Below are 27,344 nucleotides of genomic sequence, written 5' to 3'. Positions count from 1 at the left end.
TTTTAAAGACTGATTTGTATTTGTGTTATGGCATCCCCATTTAGCAAAAGCATGATTTTTACAATGCCTCATGCATAAATGCTCAATAAACATTTGATTTGAAATATCATTTGAATGAATTCACTTGAATCAAATGGAAGTCCTATGCACATTACTGTACTTATGGGAAAAGATCATGAATCTCATCCTATACTCTTCTCCGCTCTGAGTTTTCATTTACTGCTGTCTATTCCAGTACAAATAAGTGAGTTATGATACATTCTTCATTTGTGGAATGGAAAATTCTGCAGTTTCTTGATGGTCATGATCAGTGTATTTGTAGGCATGTGTGATGCTACTAACAAACATGTATCAGTGATGAACTTGTACTAACCTGTTTTCTCTGTTAATCCATCCTCTCCTATTAACTATTACCTTATAATCAGAGTCTTAAGCAGGAAATCAGGCACCTCAGATAATTTAACTGAAGAAAGTGTTGACGTAGGGATAGATTATATCCACATAACAATGAGATTCAAAGTAGGACTTTACCATAGAGGTCCTATGATGGGTTAAATAACTTTTATCAGAGCACTAGCATACTAAGTTTGGAGGACTTATGAGGTTGTCCATAATGAAAATTTTAGTTGCAATAACAAATGGACCATTTAGTATGTTATAGACATTTCAGTCAAAGCCAGTGGAAGGGGTGTCTTCGTTAACAAAATTAGAGATCTTTGAAATATTGAATTAAATATTCCTTCTCATAAGGGCATCATAATTTCTTGTTAATTTCTATAGTAACTATAGATAATAGTTTAATTATAAATAATAGAGTTTGGGGCCCCTAAAACCAGAGTTTAATCCCATCATTTTACAGATGAGGAAGCTGAGATCTGGAGAGGTAAAGTGATTTGCCCAAAGACATACAATTAGTAAAAGTACCATGGTTCCAGTGACTTAGTGATGAACACATTAAGCATGTTGAAATAAGGGAAAAAAAACCCCAAGACTTAAAGGATATCCTAATTAAAACTAAATTTGACTGAATACACATTGCCTTCTTAATGAGAGTATCTTTTGAAGATTTGTACAAAAGATATAGTAAAGAGTCCCTAGTTCTTTTTTTGTTTGTTTTTTTGATGGGAGGTGGGAGGAAAATTCAATAAGTATTTATTAAGATGCCTTAGGTAATAGAGGTAGATGGGTTTTTCATTTTATAGAATAGAATTGATTTTTTACTTTGTAAATTTTTTTACATGTATTATGTTTCCCACTTCCCTCTTCCCCATTTAACAGTTGAAAAAAACTCAATAACAAATATATGTAGTGAAGAAAAACAAATTTCCTCATTGACTGTATGATTCTGCATGTTTTAAGTCATTGCCTTTCTGGTAGCACATGAGCGCTGTCCTCTCGCATTTGAGTTTATCATTACATTAATTAAAGTTCTAATAGCTTTCCTAGTTTTTCTCCATAACGATTTTGTCATTGTGTGAATTGTATTTCCAGTTCTGCTCATTTCATAGAAATATTCCTTCTGTCAGTTTGTAGACGTCTTTCAGAAACTATCTCTTTAGTAATGATTAATGGTGCAATAATATTCCACTGTATTCATTTGCCATAATTTTTTTTAGCCATTCTACAGGGGATCCCAATATACTATAAATTTTTGGCTTAATTTTTGACTACTATGAAAAGAGCTACTCTAAGTATTTTTGTAGATATGAGCCCTTTCCTTCTTTTTTTGACCTCTGTGGGGTCTAGCCCTATTTTTTAATAGTAGCATTGATGAGTCAAACTGTATGGACCATTTGGGGAGTTTGGGAACATAGTTCCCAAATTATTTTCCAGAATGGCTGAACTAATTGCAACTCGACCAATAGTGCATCCCTCCCCTCTCTGCCTCTCCAGCATTTGTTATTTTTCTTTTTTTGTCATCTTTGCCAATCTGATATGTGTGAGGTGGAAACTCAACTGAGTTGCTTGAATTTGCATTTTTCAAATTATTTTTTGTTTGGAGCATTTATTCATAGAGTTATTGATAGCCTGGATTTCTTCATTTGAAGATTGTCTCTTCATAGCCTTTGACCACTTGTCTTTCAGGGAATGGATCTTAGTCTTACAGATTTGAATTAGTTTTGAATATAATTTTTATATGAGAACTTCACCAGAGAAACACGTTTTTTTCCTCAAGGTATATGTTTTCCTTGTGATTTTAACTACATTATTTTTGTGCCTCATTTCCATTTTTCATATCACAATGAGTAGGTAGGACTAATAACTTCTCTTATAGTCAGTGCCTCTCCTAGTAATAATGGAATGAATTCCTCATTCTTTTTATAAAAATTATAAGAAATAGCTTTCATCCTGCATACTCTATGGAGTGTACATACTTCTGCACAAAAACAATCAAAGAACAAAGCAGCTTGTGTTAGATGTCTCCCAATGATACTTATTTATGGCAACAATTATTGAGTGACAGACCAGAACTAGAACTTCTAACTAACTTGAAGACCTATACCTCTTCTTCTTCCTCTCTTTCTACCCCTTAGTGTCTCTGATCTCATCTGTGAAGATTCTCCCAGACAGCAAGATAATGTTAAGGATAGAGCACTGGGCCTGGAGTCAAGAAGACCCATGTTCAAATCCAGCCTCTCCTTTCTAACAACAATCTAAATTCCAATGCCTCCATTCCTTCTCATCTTGTCCTGTGTATCCTCTTGTCCATGTTCTTACTATCCTCTGCAAAGATTCCAGAGTCCTTGGAGACTTCCTCCAAATTTCAGAACTTATGTAAATAAGTTGGTTCTCTTGCTCTAACTGTATGGGTAGCCCATCTTTATTCCTGTCATATATCTTTGGATCATTCTTTGGTTCACTTACAATTTTTGATTCTTTGGAAATTTTGGTATTTCATTATCCTGCTCTAGTATACAAGAATATTGATGTTAAAAATGTGGTTTCTGCCAGAGTGGGGAGAATTGTTATCATTGAAAACACTCCACAATATTCCAAATGCAAAATAAACCACTCTCTTCGATTCACTTTTGGGGCCTAATCACCACCTATGTGTCTGCTGTCTGTCTTTGATGCGCTGATGGACCAACGCAGTGGGCTTCCCATTCAGTTATATTGTAGTCTGAACAAAAGGTGTTTATTTAATTTTTTCCTTGTGTATTGTTAGATTTTCTTTTGTATGGTCCTGAAACTTCTTGAGGATATTTTGTAGTATTCTGGGGCATGATGCAAACTTGAAGCATCTGGAATACTTTACCATCTATCTAGCCCCTCTTTCATTTGGTCTTTTTTGTTGGATGTCCTCCATGACATTAGTAAATACTCAAGCTTACACCTGCTTGTCTTAGGTCTTGCTTGATATCGATAATCAACAAAGCACAGTTATCTCTCTGTTTTCATCTTTCAAGAAATTTTTTATGATCTTACCATATTCATGAGAGACTCATTTTAGGGAAGACTTTGTGATTTCCTTTTGTTCTACCCAGTCAAATGCCTTTCGTAATCAAACAATAAACACAATGGCATCTTTTGTCCTCTATGCCTTTGTCAATTGTATGACTTTGAAGTTGAAACCCTTTGTGAAAGCGTGCCTGTTTCCTTTTTATATTTTCTTAGAGTATCCATTGATGCATGTATAGAGTATTCTTATAATGTTCTTTTAGAAATGAAAAATTAACTTTTTATCTAGGTCTAAGTTATTTTTGTCCTCAGGGTCACCACATTTTGGTTATGATATCATTTGTGAAGTGGTCTGATCACTTGATTTATTTTCTTTTAAATATGTTCAAAATAAATTCTTCAGTTTTTTCAAAATTGTGTCACTTTGAGCAAAGATTTCTTTTGTATATACTTCTGGTCTATTTACTCTTCCTATTTTTGTCTTCTTTAGTGTCATTTCTTATATAGCATATTTTCAGTTAAGCTTTAAGGGTTCAAATGTAGAAATGTGGTGGTTCCACTGTTATTAATGGTGAAAATACCTTGCTTTTAGAACCGTTGACAGAATTATTCCATAGTCACCTGTTGTCCTTTTAGTTTCATCCTTTTATCTTTTTAAAAATTATTTTTCTCTCTCCCACCCCATCCTCAAATTGAATATCAACAACAAAATAACCTGTAATCCCCCCATAGCATGGTTCAGCAAAATATTTTTGCATTGGCCATTTCTAAGTATGGATGTTTCATTCTGAGGTGACATGATTCATCTTCAGTCCTCTGGCCTCATAGTTTATCATTGTATTAATCAGAATTTTAAGTCATTCAATGTTTCTTTCTGTCATTTTGCTGTGTAAATTTTTCTCATTGTTTTACTTCCTTCACTCTGTATTGGTTCATTGAACTCTTCCCAGTTTCCTCTGAAACCATTTTGTAATTTCTTATGGTACAATAATATTATTTTCGTATAATAATTGATTTAGCAATTTTTCAATACTTGAATACTCCTTTAGTTTCCAGTTTTGGACTACTATGAAAAAAACTGCTACAAATACTGGGTCCTTCTCCCCTTTACTTCAATCTCTTTAAAAACGATATAGTTGGATCAAAGAGAATGCACATTTTAATAACTTTTGGGGCACAGTTCCAAATTGCTCTTTGGAATGTCCAAACCAATGCACAGCTCTGCCAATGACATACTAGTGTCACTTTGCCCACAGTCTTTCAAAAATCTATCATTTTCCTCTTTATCATCTTTGCTTATCTAGTAGGTATGAGGTAGAACTTCATAGTTGCTTTAATTTACATTATTCTAATAATTGATGCTTTAGAGCAATTTGTAAATATGGCTATTGATAGCTTGGATTTCTTCTTTTGAAAACTTTCTGTTCATATCCTCATCTATTTCCCTTCTTATTTATACCACATTTTATTTGTGCAAAAAGTTTTCAATTTTTAGAATAAAAATTTCCATTTAATTTTTCTATGATCCTATCACTTGTTTAATCATAAACTCTTCCTCTATACATAGAATTGAAAGTCAATTTCTTCCTTACTCCTTTAATTTGCTTATAAGTCAAGTTTTATGTCCAAGTTGTATATACATTTGTAGTTTAACTTGGCATGTGATATATATTGATCTATACCCATTCTCTTCCATATTGCTCCCCAATTTCCCCAGCATTTTTTGTCAAATATTGTGTCTTTATCCAAGTAAATGAGGATCTTTACATTTTTCTGACCCTCTTGGTGCTTTTACTTTGCTTCTGCATACCTAATCTGTCTTACTGAGCAACCTCTCTCTCTTTTTCTAAACCACTACTAAATCATTTTAATAATCACTCCTTTATAGTATAATTTGACATCTGGTACTGATCCCCTTCCTTCTCACTCTTTTTTTCATTATTTTCCTTGATAGTCATGGCCTTTTTTCTCTATATGAATTTCATTTTTTCTAGTTCTGTAAAATATTTGGTTTATCACCAAATAAGTATATTAATTTAGGTAATATTATCATTTTTATTATATTGCCTTGATATACCCATGTTTCTTTAATTTTTTAGGTTTGTCTTTTTCTACAAAGAGTGTTTTGTAGTTGGATTCATATAGTCCCTCCCAATCATTCTGCACCTTTTATAGTTATTTTGGTTGTAATTTTGTCATCTCTTCCTTTTGAGGGATTGTGGGTAATCTGCAGGAATGCTGATGGCATGTAATATTCATATTGTTCAATTTTGCTGAATTTATTATTGCAGTTAATATTACTTGATTGTTTAAGGTTTCCAAATAAATCATCTTATCACCTGCAAACAATGATACTTTTGTTTCCTCTTTGAATGTGCTTGTTCCTTCAGTTTCTCTTTCTTGTCTTAGTGTTATTGTTCATACTTCTAGCAGCATGTTAAATTGTTGTAGGGATGATGAGAATAATTGCCTTATCTCTAACTTTTCTCCTTTTGTTCTTGATTTTACATATTAAAGTTCTATGCTTTCCATAAGTTTTAATAAAAATTGTTGGATTTTGTCAACATCCTTTTAAGCATTTATTGATATGATCATGAGAGTTTTATTTGTGCTATTGACATCATTTATTATATTTATGTTCTTCCTTATGCTAAACCAGTTCTGAACTTCAGATATAAATCGGATCTGCTTATACCATGTATCCTTTCTGCTATGTTATTGTGGTCTCTTTATTAACAGTATATTTTAAGTTTTGTGTAAATATTTATTAGAGATATTGGTTTCTAATTTTATTTTCCTGTTGTGTCTCTTTCTTGCTGGTTATATATCAAGTAAATATTTGTATCATAGAGATCAGAAGGTACTTTCTTTTCTTAAAATAGTAAACACTTTACTTATTATTTAAATCTTTTTTATCTTTGAATGTTTTATAAAATTTGCCTGTAAACCTTCTAGTTCTGGAGGATTTTTTTTTGCCTTTGAGATTTTATTTATGGCTTTAGTCACATTTTTGACATATTAGATTATTTAATATCTTCTTTTGTTGCATTTTACGAGTGTCTATTTCATCTAAATTATCAATTATGTTAGCATAAAATTGGCAAAATAGTTTCTGATAGCTTACATTAATTTCTTCTTTAACTATGAATATTATGAAATATTTGATAGAATGGGTTTTTAACTCTTAAAAAATGGCTAGCCAACTCTTCATCTCTTCTAGTTTTTTTTTACTCAGCTCCTATATTTATCAGTTTGGTGGTCTCTTTGCTTTTAATTTTCATAACTTCTTTGTTGCTTAGTTGGAGTTTTATTGGTGATAATTCAATTTTTTTAAAGTTGTGTACCTAATTCATTAATTTGTTCCTTTTCTCTTTTTTTGATGAAAGCAAGGCAAACTCCTTGTTTATAGATATAAAATTTTATCTAAGAATTGCTTTAGCTGCATCCCATATGTTTTGTTATACTCTCATTATTATAATTTTCTTTGAAGTATTCTATTGTTTCTATAATTTATTTTTAACATATCAGTTTTTAAGCTATTTAGTTTCTAATTACTGTTTATTTCCCCATTATGACCCATTATTGAATAATATTTTTATTGCATTGTGATTATATGTTTAGCATTTCTGATTTCATATATTTTGATGGAGTTTTTATGTTCTAATATAATTAATTTTTGTAGAAATAAGTTGTACAGTTTAAATGTATATGTTTCTTTCTATTCTTCTTCAGCAATTGCCAGAGATGTATCTTTAATTATTCTAAAGTTCATTTCATTTACTAACTTTCTTTCTTTATCTTTTCATTAGATTTCTGTGGGTCTGAAAGGAGGTATCTGAATTCACCCATGTTCTAAATTTGCTATTTCTCCCTGTTAAATTTTCCTTTAAGTTTTTAGATGCTAAACTTTTAGGTGCATATGTATTAAGTATTTATACTGACTCATTATCTAAGGTGCCTTTAAGCACAAAGTCTGGTTCTTCCTTTTTTGTGCCTATTATTGCTTTATCTAAATCCAGAATTACAAACTTAACTTTTTTTTTTTTAGTTCAAAATAAATGTTGTTCTTACCTCACATTTTAACTCTGTGGGAATCATTATTTTTCAAATATATCTCATAGACAAAATGTTGTCAGATTTTTTTTTTTCTGCTATCCTCTTCTGTTTTATGGGTGCATGCTTCGCATTCATGTTCACAGTTTTCATTGTTAATTTTATATTTTCCTCTAATTTGTCCTCCTGTACTTTTTTCCCAACTTCCTCTGCACAAATAAGAAGAAGACATACTAATAAAAGACAGGAAGCTTCACTGACATTTGTGATCTATAAATGAAAGAGCTTATTTCTTCTCTCTTGTACCTCTTCTCTTCTCTCTGTCCCATCCACCCTAAATACCTTTTTTCTTCCTTTCCTTTTGATCCCCCTTTATGTTTGTCCCTCTTACATTTGAGTTTGTTTTACTTCTGATGATTACCTTATCTACCCTTCCCCCAACTTAACATTCTCCATTTCCCTCCCTTATTTTTGTCCTCTATTAATTCCTTTAATATTTTTTTGTACTAAGATTACTATGTATTTATAGGTGTGAGGTGGAAAATATGTATTATTGTGTTGGTTTTACTTTTCCCATTCACTTAAAATTGAAATTTATGGAATGTACATACCTCCCCAACCCTTCCTCCATGACAAAATACTCTTTATCTTATGCACCTTTGTTATACGATAATTATTTCCCTTCCCTTCCTCCCTATTCTTCACTCATGTAGTCCTGAGGTCACTAAAACAAATAAAGAAACTAGTTATAAGACTTTTACCATATTCTATGACTTAAAGATATTACAATTCTTAGAAGACATTTGTTTCTTAATACTTCTACTTTTATGTTAAAAATCCATCCCCACATATTCCATTGTCATTAGACACATATAATATATGTGTGTGTGTGTCGTATACCTTTCTATGTTTCTCTTTACACCTGCATTTATTTTTCAGTGTTTCTACTCAGAGTTTTGTCCTTTTCATGAGGAATGCTTACAAATCCTCCTTTTCATTGAAAGTTCTTTTCCCCCATTTAGGTTTATATTTTGTTTTGCTAGATACATTGTTCTTGGTATTTCATATTTTGTAATATTGGTCTTTCAGGCTCTCTTATGGTGGCAGCTGTCAAATCTTTTGTGACCCTTACTATTTGACTTACATATTTTCTTACAGGTGGCATTTCTGGATTTTGATTATGATATTTGTAACAGTTTTCATTTTGATGTTTCTTGCAGGGATGGACTCTTTCTATTTTTACTTTGCCCTCTGGAGTCTTTCTATGTTCACTTTGCTCTTTTGTCCTAAGTTCTGGGAAATTTTCATTTATCATTTCTTGAAATGTGGTGGTCATATTCTTTGCTGATCTTTTGACTTATTTTTCAGATCAATTCCTTTTCATATTATATTTCTTATATTGTAATTTTTCAGTTTTATGATTTTACTTCAGTCTTTCCATTTAGTCAATTTTTGTTTTCCTTATTTTAATTTTGAAGGCATTTAGTTCTTGGAAGTGGTTTTCCAGCATCTGTTTTAAGGTGTTAGTTCTTGCCATTCATTCCTTCCTAGCTATTTCATTTTGTCTCTTGCTTCATTTCTTTCAACAAAATTTGTAGTCCTTGTTGTCATAACATTTTTTCTCTAAGTTTTTAATTAGACTCATTTTAAGTTCACTCTTTTTTCTCTGGGTTTTCGCTCTGTCACCCAGGTTTGCAACTTTGAAACTATCTTTTTTTTCCTTTTGTTTCTAATCACTAGTCATTCCACAAGTGCCTCCCAACTAGAATACCAACAACTAAATTATAGATCATCTAAAGCATAGATCATCTAAAAACTGTGTGGTTCTTGGCACCCTCTGTCCCATTTTTCATTACCTTATATCAGGACAGACATAGAAGGGTTTCCTACATAACAGAGGGTTATTTTATCTGTTTTTTTTTGTTTGTTTGTTTTTCATGGCTTACATAGTCAAAGAACTTACCACCTAGTGGCTTTGCTACTGGTGATGAACCTCTATATTTAGCTCACCTGGTTTTGGGACAGTGAAATATGTAAAATATAGTTTATTGCCAGTGCCATGTTTGATGCCTTTGCAGCATGGTAGCCTCTGGTAGAGAATGTGATTCACTGGCATAGCTAGCACAGCTTTTTAAAACAAAATTTGTCTCCATATTATGATATCTTATAGGTATCAGTTTCTGTGGAGGAGGCACCATAAACATTCTATTTTAAAGCAACATGTTTTAGTTTCCAAAAATTTGTTTGGAAAGAGAAGACCATCAAGTATTTGGAATATTGGCTTAGTTTGATTTAGTAGTGACGTACTCAAAATGTCAGTTATAATGAAACTAGATCCTTCCAGAGTATTCGCTATATGTAAAATTACTGTATTCATTTGAATTCATTGAGAACTTATCAAACACCCCCTATGATCCAATTGTGGTCTTGGGTATAGGGAATGCTGCAGACACAAAAATAAGGTAGTGTCCCTCCTATGAAGGAATATGCCACTAAAATGTATTACATTCAACTCTAAACTCATATTCACTGACCACTTGCAGTTCTTTGATAATTTCCTGTAATGGGTATATATTCCCTAATATATATTTAGTTAGGCAGTAATAAAAAGAGAAATAATTGGATAGATTTTTTCTTTTCCTTTTGTTGTCTTCTGTGTTTTAATTCAGCTATAAATTGTTTTTGCTTTGTCTACATAGCATTGTTATTGTCGCAATATAGTGATTTTTAATAGAGCATTTAAAATCTCATGTATATTATTTTTCTTTACAAAGTCCTTTGAAAGTCTCTCAAAGTCCCTGACCCAGACATTTTTCAACTTCAGGTGGAAAAATTTGGGACATATGTTTAGGGACATGTTCACAAATTAAATAATGGCAGGAGTACAATTCAGATTACTTTAATTCTACTCTAGTCCATTATCTGTTTTATTCTACTGCTGTAAGATTCTTAGTTCAAAGACAAGTTGAATTCTTGTTTTTAAAATAAAAATCATAATTTTGTTAAAGGAAGGTAAACTTTGTCCTCTAAAGAAAGAAAGGTGAGAGGTCCAGACCATGTTCAGGTGTTCTTGAAATAAGCCGTTGAGTAACTAAGTTTAAAAAAAAATGTTTAATTTTTAAAACATACTCTTGCTGTTTGATTTAATTGTTATTTAACCTACTCTCTGATACCTTTGTATCCTATGATCCAGAATACATTACTAATGGATTTTTGATAGAGTACCTAAGAGAGGTAGACTCAATAACAAGTAGATAAGAGACAGTGGAAGTTGATATGTGACCAAATATTTTATATTTATAATTTTAATTTTCTTTAAATAAAAATGTGTTGTTTTTTTTTTAGCTCAATAACATTGATGTAGGTGAAGAGATATCACAATGAGCCTACTTAATGTAAATTAAAAATCAAGGTTGTGAAAAAATATAGGAAGAAAAAGTTAATTTGATGACTATGGTTTTGTAATTTCTTTAGACAAATGAAAGTCGTAAAAAATATCAGTGGGTGTTTTCAAAGTTTTAGTTTGTGTGGCTGCTTAATTTGGAATGGATGGAAGATCATGATTAAAGGAGCATTCTGTCAGAGAAATGAGTTTGAACATTAACTTCTTTAATTGCAAGGACAAGAATGAATTAAAAAAAAGGCTTCAAAAGAATTTTTTTTGTTTCCTTGGTAATGAATATTGGGAAATAACTAATTTCATTCTTTTAAAATATGATTTATCAGTATTTTATTTATATCACAGTCTTTTTTAACCCAACCCTCTCTAGATTCTATCTTATGAAAAATAAAAACAGTTATGCAAAAATATGCAGTATTGGGACTGCCTTTCATTGTATGCAATTTTTTGTCCTGGTAAATACCCCACCTCTCTGCCATGGTAGATCTTTGGGACCCTGGTTGTTTTTTTTTTTTCCTAAAACTCAGTTCAAATTTGTAAGGAGCTAATTCTTCAAATGTAAAAATAGTAAAATTTGGGGAAGACTTTCATATGAAATGAGAATTGGTATCTGAAATGAGAAAGGTATATAAGAAGTATTCTTGGAAGAGATGGTAAATGATGTTAGTTTTTGAAAAAATTTTATGAGATGTTGAAAGCATGTCTGAATAATAGGAGAGGTATGGTCCTTTGTTCATTTATTAGGTCATGTTGGGTGTGCATGTGTTATTTTATACATTTTCCTAAAGTTAATACCATCTTAGAGCTGTCTGAGAGATCATCTTGTTGAAATGTTCAGCTTTTTTTTTTTAAAAAGATTTTTATTGATAAGCTTTTATTTTTTTTTTCCCATTACCTAGATTTCTCCCTATATTCTTCTTATTATCCCTCCTGGAGAACCATAGACCATCATAACAAATAATTTTTAAAACAGAAAAAGGAAGAAGAGAGAAAAATTCTTTTACTAGCAAAGTCAATCAATACATTGAAAAGTAATCTTGCATTATATGTAATGTGCTGCAGTTGTGCATTTCTCCCCCCAAATCTATTGTAGTTCTTTTCTTGAAGAAAGTTGATATTAAGTTGCTTAGTGTTTTGTGAGCTTTTGGTCCCATTTCTTCATTTCTTAATATTGAAACTTATGTTCCAAAGTATTTTTGCCTTCCTCCTTTATGTCTATTTCTATATTTATATCTCTTGAGTATCAAAGTATACTTCGACCTGATTTGAAGGATTTTAAGTTCTTAATAGAAATTCTCTGTCTTCTTTCTCTGTGACATATGTTGCTATATAAACTACAGTTGTTTTTATAATAATTATTCTTCTTATGCTTATCATGGACATTGCAATGCAAAATGATCAAAATCCCATGAATTACTGTTTCTTGTTACTTTGGGGCACACAGCAAAAGTAGTACTTGATCACCTTCTTGGTCAATTCCAGTTGCGATCAGGGTATTTCCTTCCAACCCTCTTGTCTAGCTCCAAGTCATTTTAGCTCAGGGACCATTCTAGAGCCACTGCAGTCTAGAACTTTTGAAGTTGTAATAAAGTACATTTGCCTCAATATGTGAAGCAAATAGTCTAAAAGTCCTTTAGATCAGTGTTACCCAGACAACATAAACCTCGTGGGTGATTTAAGATTGCAAGTAAAAAACCTGTTATGACTCTCAATTCTTAGAACAGTAGGTCTAGAGTCAGTTCAATTTTCAGAGAAATGTTCACAGATATAGACTGTGGCAAACATACCCTTTGAACTTACTGTATTTCTTTAAAAATATACCAAAACAATGCACCTGGGTACACTTACTTGCATTCTTGCCTTTGTATGATTAAAGCTATCAAAAAATGAAATGAGGCACACTCTAGAAAGTGGTAGCTTTCTTTTCATTGCAGGTCTTTTAGCGAAACCTGAATATTTTTCACAATTCTTGGTCAGTTACGGTTTATATTAGATGGCCTCAGAGCTCTCTTTACCATTTGAGATCCCATGATCTGAACTTCTTTTTTCTTTTTTTTGCTGATATTCTCAAGGACATTTTGTAAGCTACCTTTCTATTTAGTTTCTACTAAATATATTTTCTTATTTCCATTAAAGCGATAATGCATGCATTGATACTAAATATAATAATATACCAACCCTTTGGATATTGGATAAAAATCTCATGTTTAGCATATGAGGAGTTAAATTAGTGTTTATAGTTGATCCCCAAATTTTCTGATTCTTAGCATGCCCCCCCCCTTTTTTTTTGCTTACAAACATATTTTACCATAAATGAGAGGAAAGATATATTGAGGGCTGGTATGTTGGAAGATATTTTGAAACATTAAGTTGAAAGACAAAAGTAATGAATATTTAGTGATATAAAGATGACAGATATTCTAAAGAATTTTGGTAATAAATTCACTTTTTTGAGCTCCAGTTGGAACCAAACTGAAATACATTTTTCATCTGTTAATTTTGTGTCGTGTTGAATTTGAGCTTGTTATTGTGTACTATACCCTGAGTATATCCATCCATTGAAAAAATATGCTCTTAAGTCAGTGGTTTGCCCATCAACACACTGGTTTTAAGTGTCTTAGTTATCCTGTAAGATCTCTTTTTGGGTCTGCTACTTAGGGAGGGAAGAAAAAACTTTATTTTCTTCATACAAAAAAAGGTGACATAAATTAGATCTTGGATAAATACTCCGAAAAATCAGTAATAGAAAAATCATGAAGTAGTTCTCAAATTTTAAGAAGCAGCCACATCCTTTTACAGTCCTCAAGAAATATTAGCATATCCATTAATAAACAGAAGTTAATATTGAGAGGTACATAGTGCTAGATAGCCAGCATTGGAGTGAGGAAGATATCAGTTCAAGTCCTCTTCTAAAACATACTCTGTGACCCTAGGCAAGTCTCCTAACCTTCTCACTGTTAAGTTGTATGCTCACTGGCATACTTCATAGGCTGATCACAACAAGGGTTCACTCACTGGCAATTCTGGAGGCCTTCCTCCCTCCACATTGTGATGATACTTTTGAGATACTCTGACTTTCCTCTTATTATCTCTAACCACATGACCAGCCTGTCTTCTCTTTTTCTCACAAATGTTGTCTTTTACATCTTTTATTCCTGTCCTTTGTAGTTCTCCATTCATTGTCTTTTGTGACCTATTCATACCTCTGTTGCCCTCCGTACCACATTAATTTTTAATTTTTTGGAGACTTGTATTCATTGTCCACTGCTCCACAATACAAATAGTTGAAAGTTATTATAAAAAACATGGGCCTTTGTTTCCATGGGAAACATGGCGTCATTAAAGGAACATGGCACTTTCCCAAAGGCAATCCAGCTCACTCTTCTCCCAGTATTCAACTCTGTGCTTAGTTGTCTGCAGTCTATTGGATAAACTGTAAGTTTTACATCCAATACATGTCATAATCTAGATGACAGACTTTTTCATCCACTTGCTTTTTCCTTTGTGGATGATCAGGCAAAACTTGACCACACTTTATTTTGATGCTTCATTGTAGTGTGGAAATAATGCAAGAATCTCAAAGACTTATGCCAGAGTAAATACTTTCTGTCATGTTGTATTATGATGGAAAAGATGTGAGCATTGACCAGCAATAGCTTGGACCTTTTTTCCAAAGACCAGCCCAATTGTGTATGGAGAAGGTCATCGTTAATAGTGTGGCCACTTGGTGATTAATATTTTGACCTTGTAATCCATAGCACAACAACAACAACAAAAACCCTTTTAAAACAACTCTTGGTTCTTTATTTCTCCCTCCTGTATCTGCAGAAACAGTGGCAGAAAATGGGTCAAAGTATATGAAGAACTGATTTTTGACTATGAACTTTAATTTGACTGTTGTTACCATAAATGTGATGAGATCCTTATCCAGTTAGCAATGAGCTCACATATTAACGTGCAAGACTGGAGGAGGAAAAGGAGTTGGGAAAACAACTTGAGCTGGAGTAAAAGAATTTGAAGAGGAGTTGGTTAAGACATAGTAAGAGATTATGGTAAGATATGGTAAGAGCAGGGAATAGAGCAGTCAAGGTTTTTAGGGACTAAGGAGGCAAAAATGAGTGTGCCAATGCTAGATTTGAAAATACAGAATGGTTTGCCATAGCAATTCTCCATTGTTACCATTAGTTAGAAAGACAAAGATTGAGGATTTCAATTTTCCTGTAAATATGCAGAACAGGGAGAATTTTACAGTAACCTGTATTTACTGCACAATATTATTTTTCCTGCCATGGACAAGTGATTCTTATCTTCACCAAAAGTTCAGGTTTGACTTCCTTCTAGGAGAAAAGATAAAAGAGGCTCTTGGGAATTCATCAAAGCTCATCAAAGAGAATGAAGTGCTGTTTTTAAATACATAAGGCGCTTTCTTGTGAGGACAAAGAAGGAAGAAAAGCTGAACAGAAAACCTGATCCTCATCTAAAGGTGGGAGAGTTGAGGGATATTACCTAGAGAAAAAAGGGAAGAAGAATGACCACTGCACACTTGGAAATAAGAAATAAATAAAATTCTTTTCCTGGAGAAGAAAAGGGAGCTCTTGTACTTGAAGGAATAATGTTATAAAGGCACTTGTGCTATTAAATGAGTGACAGTATAGTGGAGGACAAAAGAATACAAGTAGTGGTCATTGGTGACTTCTTGCTGAAAAGTATTGAGGAATCTATTTTTTTTTAATCTGATAGTAATAGGAGACCTCTGCTGTTTTGCCAGGACATGTTTCTAAGATGTGGCAGAGACTACTAGGACATTTCAAATATAATGACTGCTACCTACTTCTTGTAATTATTATATACTATCTTAAAATGAAAAATTTATCTTTAAAATGAAAAGTAAGGAGAAATGGACTTGAATATCCACCAAGCTTTAGACTAGTGATAATTTTTCTAGTATAGGAAGAATAACAGTGTAGTCACTCAGAAGTATACAGGAAGCAAAATCTCCCTTTCTGTCTCCCCCACCAAATTGCCAGTATTAAAACCTATGATGTCAGATGTATCTGACACAGCTATACAGGCAGCTGGTAGAGCAATGAATGGAGCACTGGGCCTGGGATCAGAAACAACTGAGTTCAAATCCACTCTTAGCCATTCACTAATTGTGTGATCCTGAGTAAATCATTTACCTCTGTCTGACTCAGTTTTCTCATAATAGCAACTCCCAGAGCTGTTGTAAGGATAAAATGAGATATTTATAAAGCACTTAGTACAGCGCCTGGCACATACTAGGCACTTAAATCCTTCCATTCTTTCTTCCTTCCTTCCTAAGTTAGGAGGAGAATTCAACCTCACAGGTAATGGATTCACTTCAAGAAACATTTATTAAGCACCTACTATGTGTCAGTAATTGTACTAGCTGTTGGCCATAGAAAAACAAATGAAAGTGCCACAGAGACTTGATGAGATAAAAACTAGGACTGAAGCATGGTACCAAGCAAAGCATAGTTTATCCAAAGAAACCAATAAGTAAAGGGAGTGATGGGAGAGCAACATTTTATATTAAAAAGATATATTTATTTCAGGAAATTCTTGAATATTTTTTTCAGAGGAGAGAAATGTGATGTAGAGATCATTTGCATGAAGATTGGAGGAAGAAAAAGAAGCAATATTACTTTTATAATATAGACCACGTGTAGAGAAAGATGAAATGGGGGGAGGGAGGTTCTAGAGTTTGGGAAATTAATCACAAGCCTATCATGGCCAACAGAAAAAAGTAAAAATTAGGGACTTCAATTATTTAGACATGTACTGTGACTCGTTTTCTGCTCAAAGTAGTACAGTCAATAATTTCTCAACTTGCCAATGATAATTTTATCCTTCACAAAGTAGAAGAACCTACAAGGGAAACTCTTATTCTGAAATAAGTTCTCACTGATAAGGAGGAACTGTTTTTTTGGGTGGAAATGGCAACAAACATAAGGGTGGAATTGAAGTGATTTGAAAAAGAATGAAAGGAGAACTGGGAATGCCTACCAGGTGCCCTGAAATTTCATTTATTTATTTATTTATTTTTTAGGGGATATATATTTTTAATTTATTTATTTAACTTTTAACATTCATTTTCACAAAATTTTGGGTTCCAAATTTTCTCCCCATTTGTCCCCTCCCACACCCCAAAACACCGAGCATTCTAATTGCCCCTATCACCAATCTGATCTCTCTTCTATCATCCCTCCCTTCCCTTGTCCCCATCTTCTCTTTTGTCCTGTAGGGCCAGATAACTTTCTATACCCCATTACCTGTATTTCTTATTTCCTAGTAGCAAGAACAGTACTTGACAGTTGTTCCTAAAACTTTGAGTTCCAACTTCTCTTCATCCCTCCCTCCCCACCCATTCCCTTTGGGAAGGCAAGAAATTCAATATAGGCCATATCTGTGTAGTTTTGCAAATGACTTCCATGATAGTGTTGTATAAGACTAACTATATTTCCCTCCATCCTATCCTGCCCCCCATTGCTTCTACTCTCTCTTTTGATCCTGTCCCTCCCCAAGAGTGTTGACTTCTAATTGCTCCCTCCTCCCATTGCCTTCCCTTCCACCATCTCCCCAACCCTGCTTATCCCTTTCTCCCCCACTTTCCTGTATTGTAAGATAGGTTTTCATACCAAAATGAGTGTGCATTTTATTCCTTCCTTTAGTCGAATGTGATGAGTGTAAACTTCATGTTTTCTCTCACCTCCCCTCTTTATCCCTCCACTAATGAGTCTTTTGCTTGCCTCTTTTCTGAGAGATAATTTGCCCCATTCCATTTCTCCCTTTCTCCTCCCAATATATTTCTCTCCCACCACTTAATTTCATTTTTTTAAGATATGATCCCATCCTATTCAATTCACTCTGTGCTCTCTGTGCTGTGTGTGTGTGTGTGTGTGTGTGTGTGTAATCCCACCAACTACCCAGATACTGAAAAGTTTCAAGAGTTACAAATATTGTCTTTCCATGTAGGAATGTAAACAGTTCAACTTCAGCAAGTCCCTTAAGAGTTCTCTTTGCTGTTTACCTTTTCATGCTTCTCTTCATTCTTGTGTTTGAAAGTCAAATTTTCTTTTCAGCTCTGGTCTTTTCATCAAGAGTGCTTGAAAGTCCCCAGTTTCATTGAAAGACCATTTTTTTCCCCTGAAGTATTATACTCAGTTTTGCTGGGTAGATGATTCTTGGTTTTAGTCCTAGTTCCTTTGACTTCTGGAATATCCTATTCCACGCCCTTCAATCCCTTAATGTAGAAGCTGCTAGATCTTGTGTTATCCTGATTGTATTTCCACAATACTTGAATTGTTTCTTTCTAGCTGCTTGCAATATTTTCTCCTTGACCAGAGAACTCTGGAATTTGGCCACAATGTTCCTAGGAGTTTCTCTTTTTGGATCTGTTTCAGGTGGTGATCTGTGGATTCCTTGAATACTTATTTTGCCCTCTGGTTCTAGAATATCAGGGCAGCTTTCCTTGATAATTTCTTGAAAAATGATGTCTAGGCTATTTTTTTGATCATGGCTTTCAGGTAGTCCCATAATTTTTAAATTGTCTCTCCAGGATCTCTTTTCTAGGTCAGTTGTTTTTCCCATGAGATATTTCACATTCTCTTCCATTTTTTCATTCTTTTGGTTTTGTTTTGTGATTTCTTGGTTTCTCATAAGTCATTAGCCTCCATCTGTTCCATTCTAATTTTGAAAGAACTATTTTCTTCAGTGAGCTTTTGAACCTCCTTTTCCATTTGGCTAATTCTGCTTTTTAAAGCATTCTTCTCCTCATTGGCTTTTTGAACCTCTTTTGCCACTTGAGTTAGCCTATTTTCAAAGGTGTTATTTTCTTCAGCATTTTTTTGGGTCTCCTTTAGCAAGGTGTTGACCTGCTTTTCATGCTTTTCTTGCATCTCTCTCATTTCTCTTCCCAGTTTTCCTCCACCTCTCTAACCTGATTTTCAAAATCGTTTTTGAGCTCTTCCATGGCCTGAGCCCACTGAATATTTATTTTGGATGTTTGGGATACAGAAGCCTTGACTTCTATGTCTTTCCCTGATGGTAAGCATTGTTCTTCCTCATCAGAAAGGATGGGAGAAGATATCTGTTCACCAAGAAAGTAACCTTCTCTGTCTTATTTTTTCCCCTTTTTTGGGCATTTTCCCAACCAGTTACTTGACTTCTGAATCCTTTGTCAAAAGGAAAGTCCTACTGCTTCTCCTCTCCCCAGCACAAGGCTGATATTCAAATCAGCTGCTCAATTCCCCCTGGGGCTTCAGGTGGGGTGGGGCCACCTCTGAGTGCTGAGATTTAGATCAGCTGCTCAATTCTGCCCTAGGCTTTAAACTGAATTGCCTGGACAATGGACCCAGATTGCTCCCTAGGCCACCTCCTGCTGCTGCCGCCACCTCCTGCTGCTGCCGTCACCTCCGCCACCACCTGGGGCCAGTGCTGTGGGAACCCTGTTCCCTCTTGCCCAGCTGGGGGAGCCCTCCCACACTGACCTTTGGAGCTTTCTTTTTAGCTTGTGGGTTGAGAGATCTGGGACCCTCCCTGCTGGGAATTCTGCCCTGGAGGCCTGTTTCTCCTCGTACCGCAGGGCCAGGACTGGGCTCTGCTTAGCTCAGCGTCCAGTGAGATAGACCTTTCCTATTGGCCTTCTAGGTTATACTTGGCTGAAAACCTCTTTCACTTTGTTGTTCTGTGGCTTCTGCTGCTCTAGAATTCATTGAGAGTCATTTTTTACAGGTATTTTGTGGGCTGTGGGGGAAGCTCTAGAGTATATGCGTCTTTCTACTCTGCCATCTTGGCTCCACTCCCAAATTATTCTTTTAAGAAGGAAATAGTGGTATATATAGAAATCATTATGGATACAAAGGAAATTTACTAAGCAGCTTAGAGATTTTAAAATCAGCTTAGACTGATTTTTGAAAAGACATATGATGTCCTACCAGTCAAGTTACTTAAGGGTATACTTCATAGGTCTAGATAAATTAGTGACCAAATTTATTTGGAATTAAAAAACATGTAGAATCTTAAGGGAAATATTGAAGAATACATCTGAAATAAGAAGATTTAATGTCATAAGACTTCAGAGTACAATATAAAGTAGAATTTGTCAATTATTTGATGAAGGTTAGCAGTAACAGTAACTAATTTTTTATATAACACTTTAAGGTTTGCAAAGTGCATGTAGGTTGTCTCTTTTGTTCTTATAGCAATCCTCTAAGATAGGTAGTTCTAATTTTATTTTTGTGGAAATTGGTAGTAAGTGAATTACCTTGTATTCACTCAGGTAGTAACTCTCTGATGTAGTATTTGAACTCATCTTCTTTACTCCAGCCATATTAGATAAGAACCAGAAACAAATTTTTTAATGTACCACAGTGTTTGATAAGTCCATGACTGTAATTTATTGAAGGAAGGTTTGAGGTTTTGAGCAGAACTTCAGAGAAAACTGAAAAGTCATTTGGTTCAAATTCAGTTTAGACAGATATCTATTCAGGCCAAATTAGCAAACATTTATTAAGTGCCTACTATGTGCCAAGTACTTTGCTAATTACTGGGAATATAATGAAAGCCAAAAGCAAAACAAAACAAAACAACTAGTCCTTTTTCTCAAGAAGGTCACAGTCTTTTAGGAAGGAGAACATGAAAACAACAGTGTAAATAAGATATACACAAGTAAATTGGAGATAATCCTCATATTGGAAGAACAATTATTAAGGGATCCCTAGAGAAAAGTTTTTGAGAAAATAAAAATTTAGCTAAACCATGAAGAAACCCAGGGAGGACAGGAAATGGAGGTGAGGAGGAAGAGCATTCCAGGTATAGGGTACAGTCAGTGAAAATGCAGTCAGAAGATAGAGTATCCTGTGAGAGTACTCTTGCTGAATTTCACAGAGCCAATTTGTGGAAGAGATTGGGAAATAAAGTTGGATCTCCTATATAGATAAATACTTAGGATATGTAATTCCAAAAGGTTATATATTGGGACTTCAAAGGTGATTTAACAGTGCTTGTGACCAGTGTTCTCTAATGGGAGCTTATACAAATAATTGTGAAGTCCTAACCATGATGAGCTTTCACCGTTTGTTGTTTGCAATCATTATATATAGTATCACCCGAAATTTATCATAACATTTACTTTTACACTGAGTTGCAATGGGTTAAGTTGTTCTTATTACATCACCTTGGCATTTAGATAATCTCTGTGCTACTTTGAGACTTGTGAAGCTAAGGAGTTACGTTGCTGTTAAGTAAATAGTTACTTTAGGTAAACTTCTAGGATACAGTCAAGGGAAGTCAAATTAATCAGGGGTGTGTGTCTGTGTGTGTACAAGACAATTCTACAAAGTCATTCTCCTGAGTGCTTTGGATACAACAAAAGGAAAAAATAGTCCCCATTCTCATGGAGCTCCTAGTGTAATAGTGGAGACAATATGCAAACAATTATGTAACAACAAAATATAGATGTTACAAATTGGAGATCATCTAGAGGGAAGGCACTAGCATTAAGGGGGATTAGGAAAAGCTTCTTGAAGACTGTAGGATTTTACCTGGGATCTGAAGGAAGTAAAGGAAACCAAGGTGGAAATAATAAGGGAGAAAATTCCAGTCATAAAGCACAGCCAATGAAGATGCACAGAATCAGGGTATGGAGTGTCTAGTTTGAGAAACATCAAGGAAGTTAGTGCCATTAGATCACAGAACAGGTGGAGGGAACAGAGATGTATGAGGACTAGAAAGACAGGAATGGTCAGAATGTGAAGGACTTCAAAAACCAAACAGATGATCCTGGAGATATACTAGGGAGCCACTGGAGTTTATTGAGTGGAGGGAATGACATGCTCAGTCCTTCACTTTAAAATGATCTACTTGACAGCTGAATAGGAGATAAACTGGAGTGGGGAGAGACTTGAGGCAGTGAGATCAACAAGAAGACTATTGAAATAGTCCGGGCACAAGATGATAAGGGACTAAAGGAAAGTGTCAAAGAAGAGAAAGGGATGTATGTAAGAGCTGTTGGGAGTGGAGAGGTGAAAGGACTTGACAACTAATTGGAAATGGAGTATGAGAGTGAGGATTTGAAGATGAAACCTAGGTTGAAAGCCTAGGTGACTCTGAGGATTGTGGAACCCTCAACAGTATTTGATAAGTTAGGATGAGAGGAAAGTTTTTGGGAAAATATAACTAGTTCAGTTTTGTACACTAAATTTAAAATGTCTGCAGAACATCCAGTTCAAGATAAAGCAAGAATCCTCTTCAGAGAAATAAATAAATCCATGGGAGCTGATGAGATCACTAAGTGATATAGTATGGAGAGAGAAGAAAAAAAGAGGGCTTATGATAAAGCCTTTCTCATAGTAAACAGCCCAGATGAAGATCTAGCAAAGGAGACTGAGAAAGAGTGGTCAGACAGGTTGAAAGAGAAACAAGAGAAAGCAGGATCATGAAAACCTAGAGAGAAGAGAATGTCAAGGAGAAGAGGGTGATTGATAGTGTCAGAGGCTGTAGAAAGGTCAAAAAAATTTGAGAAAACACCATTAGATTTGACATTTGAGAAGTCATTGGTAACTCTGGAAAGAGCTGTTTCAGTCGAATCTTGAATCAGCAAGTAGACTGCAGAGAGTCAAGAAAGGGAGTGAGAAGAAAGGTAGTGGAGGGACTGGTTGTATGTTTAATTCTTACACATTGCTTCATTTCATCTATCCAGAGAGGTTGGAAGGGTCAACTTCAATCTCTAGTTCAAAGGTAAAGATGCAGGCTAAGAGAGATTAAGTAATTTAGCCAGAGTCACAGGGAAAATTAGTGACAGATCTAGGGGAAAAGAAAAAACTTGAGAGTTTCTTAGTTTCCATTTCAGCGTTCTTTTCATGAGAGTGTTTTTAAGAAAAAAGGTTTCATTTATAACTTATATTTCCTCAAAATGTGAAGTTGAGCACATGATCACTGTCAAAAATAACTAGAGGTTCATGCATTTGCCATCCAGTCTCAGGCAATATGAAGTATGTGTATGGCTAATTTTTATATGTGGTATGTGAACTTTTTCTGTTTACACTGTATAAAATTTGAATAGACTCTTTATATAGTAAAAATTTACTGCATATTTTCAACTTTCAACTTTCATGCTTTCATGCTCATACAAACAAGCTTTTTGGAATTCTTTTCACTCAAATGTCAATGTTGTTATTTCTTTCATTTCTTTGCACTTCATAAAAATGTTTATTTAAATATTACTTGTTCATTCTTAGATTTGCTTTGCAATGAATCTATGAAATATTTGTTGAATATTTATGAAATTTTCTTGATTTGCGCAGGCATTTCAGACACTTGAATAGTTTAGCTTAATTTGGAACGGTATTATTCCTTAAAATCATTTCTCTGCCTCTTTTATCTCCTAGCACAGAATTACAGTAAATTCATAATTGTCCAATCCATTTTTATTGATGCACTTTTATTTTTTAAAATAGTAATTGCATGTAGTCCTGAAGTTGTCTCATCCAAGAGGGAGTGTTGTTGTTGTTGTGGTGCACCAGAAAGAGCTTTCAATCTGGATATATTGGGTATGGCTTCAGAATCTGCCTCTGTCACTACCTATATGACCTTGGCAATTCACTTAATATTTCAATGACTGTTTCCTCCTCTACCATATGGAGGAGGAGAGGGGGAATTAGAATTTGATTTCTAAGATCCTTTCATACTCTAAGCTCATAGTCCTGTGATTTTTTTTTTAGTGATAAAATTTTTATCTTGGTTTATGTCTTGTCAGAAAAGTCATTGCATGATGATGAAATGGCTTAGGTGTATAGAGCATGACACATCATAATGTTCTGTACCATGAAGATAATGAAAAATGAAACTCAGCCAGTAAGGATGCATAGGGAATTCTGTATTCAAAAGAAGGTTGTACCTATGAAAAAACCAAAGGATAAACTTATATTTATCTAGACAATGAGATGATAGTTGATGGTTCCCAATGTTTTTTTCTTCAAAATTCTTTCATGAATGACAACAAAAAGGAGTGTTGAATCCTCAAGGTAATTTAATGTAATATTCATAGTGTTTTGCAATTATTTATTGTTTAAGGTGTCATTAAAAAATTTTAGTGTGAACCCCTTAAACATAATTGTAATCCCTTTAAAATGGGAAACACTAGGATACAGATTCAGATATTACTTCCTAGAATATCAAAGAAGGCATGTCTCAAAAAGCTAGTTCTAGAAACGTTACTCATCTACACAAATAGTTTCTGGGCCATAATGTTAACTTTGCTGATGGAACTTTCTTATGCTTCAACCTGAGTACATTTCTTAATGAAAGCAAAAATTAATTTTATGAATAATAAGTGAGCAATCTCTAGTACTGGCTAGAAAATGAAATGAAGATTGTATAACTATCTTTATTCACCCAAATTATTCTCTTAGTCTGGAACTACAAATTCAGTACTAGAAAGTTATGTTTCTCATCATATTTTAGGCTTGGATTTATATGACTACATGGATCAACCAATTTTAACTTGGGCACAGAAACAGATTATGAAAATTACTAAATGGATGAATTGATCCAATCTATGTTTGTTCTGAGTACCTAATAGCTGTAGTTTATGGGAGAAAAATCAGAAGGAGCAATCATCTTTTAGTGATGTGAAGGAAGACCTAGCAGTTCTTAAGGTTACCCAGTACCTCATGTAATCTTTTGGTTTAGTAATTGCTTGTTCCATTTTCTTTGATTTGTTAATCATTTTCTTCTGTGTTTGTCCCAGGACCACTGATATTTATCTATGAGTATACCAACTGACTGCCCTCAGTCTTTTACTTAGTTAATATTAACTGTTTTGGAGTGGGTCAGGGAACACACAAGATTTATATTTTTATCCTTGTATCTTGAAGCTTTATTACTTTAGCAATACTATCTCTACCCCTTGTTTTTAAGAAGTAAACTATCTCTCTTTATGTATTTAGTAAAGCTTTTATTTTAGAAATGCTTACCTTTTCAAGGACTTTTAAAATTTTCTCCTTTCTCCCTCTGAAGTTTTAGGGAAGGATTTTTATTTTTCTCTCTAGACTTACTATTACTTATCTAAAGCCACTAAAGTTACTTATAACTTTTATTTTTGTAGAGTTTTTTCAAAGTGTGTTGATATTCATTGATGGCCTCACTGCCTGACTGAAGATTTGGAGGTTGTTTTGTCAGTGATAAAAGAACAGTTCCAACTATCTGCTAAAAAGTGGTGGGAAGATTCTATAATAGGCTCTCTTTACCAAAATCATTCTCCTGGTGTAAAGATTGATAGTATGTTTGATCTCCATTAGTATATAACTGAGACATAAAATTTTGTATACCTGAAACAATTTTAGTATTATAGCATGTTATTTAGGATGTTCCTTAAATCATACAGTTTCACCTCAGTTAAATGGAAAATTCAGTTAAGTTAAAGTTCAGGTTTTCTTTGCAGTTTGTTGCATTATTATTGCATTTTGTTACAATATATTAATTATCCTTAATTTTAATTAACTACACCAATAACTGAGATCATAGGAACACAATAATGGTTCAGAGCTATAGAACTGGAAAATTAGTTAGAAGTTATCTAGTCAAACTCCTCCATTACATTTTATAAATGAGAAAACTGAGACCTGGAGACATAAAATAATTTGACCAAGTCTACACAGGTAGTAAAATGGCAAAGACAGAATATGAATAGTGATCCCAAAATCATTGTTCCTTGCACCTTATTATGCTATTGTATTGTAATCTCTGTGAACTGTTTTTCAAATTACTCTCTAATGGTAAAGCTAATGTTCTTTTCAGCTGAGAAAAATTAAACATTTAAATGTAACTAATTTATTGGATAGTTTTCATGTTTCACTTATAGTATATTTAAATACCGTCTTTAAAATATATGTTAACTTTAGGAAGTTGCTAAATGTTATTTTTATGGGTTACTTTTAACTTTGTTAGTGAACATTTAAAAAATATTTTTATAGTATTATGAACTAATGTGTTAAATTATTTTATTACTTTGTTTGATATTTGGGTATTATGCAGGAAAATGACTCAGGAACTTTGGATACAGTTGGTGCAGTAGTTGTTGATCAAGAAGGAAATGTTGCTGCTGCTGTCTCCAGTGGAGGTCTAGCTTTGAAACATCCTGGGAGAGTTGGTCAGGTAATTGATTATACAAATTTCAAACAAGTATTACAAATATGGACCTGAAATTTACCTGCTTATATTTTTTAAAAAAATTAATAGATCCATATGTAAAAAATTTTTCAAGTTCTTCAGCATTTATCCAGTGCATATATACAGACTAAATTCTGTGATGGAATAGATTATGCATTATATTTCTTTGTACTTTCCAGAATATCTTCCCATACAATGCCTTGGAATAGTTATTTGACCAACAGGTATCAGATTCATTTGAATTATGTGTATAGCCAGTGCTATTATGGGATTAGAGAGACAGCATGGTGTAATAGGGAAAAATGAGGAGAAGTTGTCTTAACCTTTTTAATGTCATAGTTCTCTTTGGAAGTTTGGTGAAATGTATAGTCCTTTTTTCAGCATGTGAAATATATAAAATAAAACACATTGAATTATGTGACACTGAAATACAATTATCCAAGTACATATGTTTTTGTAAAGTTCATAGACCTCAGGTTATGAGCCTCTGGCTTAGAATTTGGCATGAGAAGCAGCATCTTCCCCATGATATGTTAATCATATTAATCCAGGCTAAGAGAATAATTTCGGTGAACAAATACAGTTATACAACAACATATATGTTTAATCAACATATAAATATGTTAATATTATGTAATAATAATTCTGATATTTTATAAAATTATGTCTTTTATTGATAGTATTTCTGTGACCTGGTTCTCTGTAATATATCCCAAAGACTTTCTATAGACCTCAGACAAGATTGGTTAAATGATAGATATACTTATATATCTGAATCTAGCAATACATTTAAAATTATTTATTATTTTATTTTACTCTAATTACATGTAAAAGTAGTTTTTAACAATGTTTTTTAAAATTTTGAATTCCAAATTCTTTCCCTCTCTCCCTGTCCCCCTCATTGAAAAGACAGTTTGATATAGATTATACATGTGTAGTCATGCAAAACATTTCCATGTTAGTCATGTTGTGAAAGAAAACATAGATACAAACAAATCCTAAGAAAAATATGGTATTTTTAAAAGTATGCTTCCATCTATATTCAATTCCATCAATTCTTTCTCTGGGAATGGATAGCATTTTTCATCCCAAGTCTTTCAGAGTTATCTTGGATCATTGTATTGCTGAGAATAGCTTAGTTATTCACAGTTGATCATTGCTATTACTGTGTACAATATTTTCCTGGTTCTGTTCGTTTCATGTTGTATTAGTTCAAGTATGTCTTTTCAGGTTATTCTGAGAGCATATCCTGCTCATCATTTCTTAGAGCACGATAGTATTCCATTACAATCATATATCA

General features: G+C 33.6%; 1 protein-coding gene across 5 annotated transcripts in view; it reads left to right on the top strand.

Annotated features, from left to right (window-relative positions):
• The window catches only part of TASP1 (taspase 1), a 315,002-nt gene that overhangs the window by 134,885 nt on the left and 152,773 nt on the right, over positions 1-27,344 (top strand). For 3 of the 5 annotated variants that reach the window (XM_072634475.1, XM_072634474.1, XM_072634478.1), the window contains one exon: positions 25,910-26,029. The exons of the other annotated variants lie outside the window; for them this stretch is intronic. In XM_072634475.1, the coding sequence (XP_072490576.1) occupies positions 25,910-26,029 (120 nt within the window). The remainder of the gene's footprint in view (positions 1-25,909; positions 26,030-27,344) is intronic. 5 annotated transcript variants of the gene reach the window in all.

The sequence above is a fragment of the Notamacropus eugenii genome, chromosome 1 (genome assembly GCF_028372415.1).
Source record: "Notamacropus eugenii isolate mMacEug1 chromosome 1, mMacEug1.pri_v2, whole genome shotgun sequence".
NCBI lineage: Eukaryota > Metazoa > Chordata > Mammalia > Diprotodontia > Macropodidae > Notamacropus > Notamacropus eugenii.
This window is presented reverse-complemented; position numbering and strand designations above follow the sequence as displayed.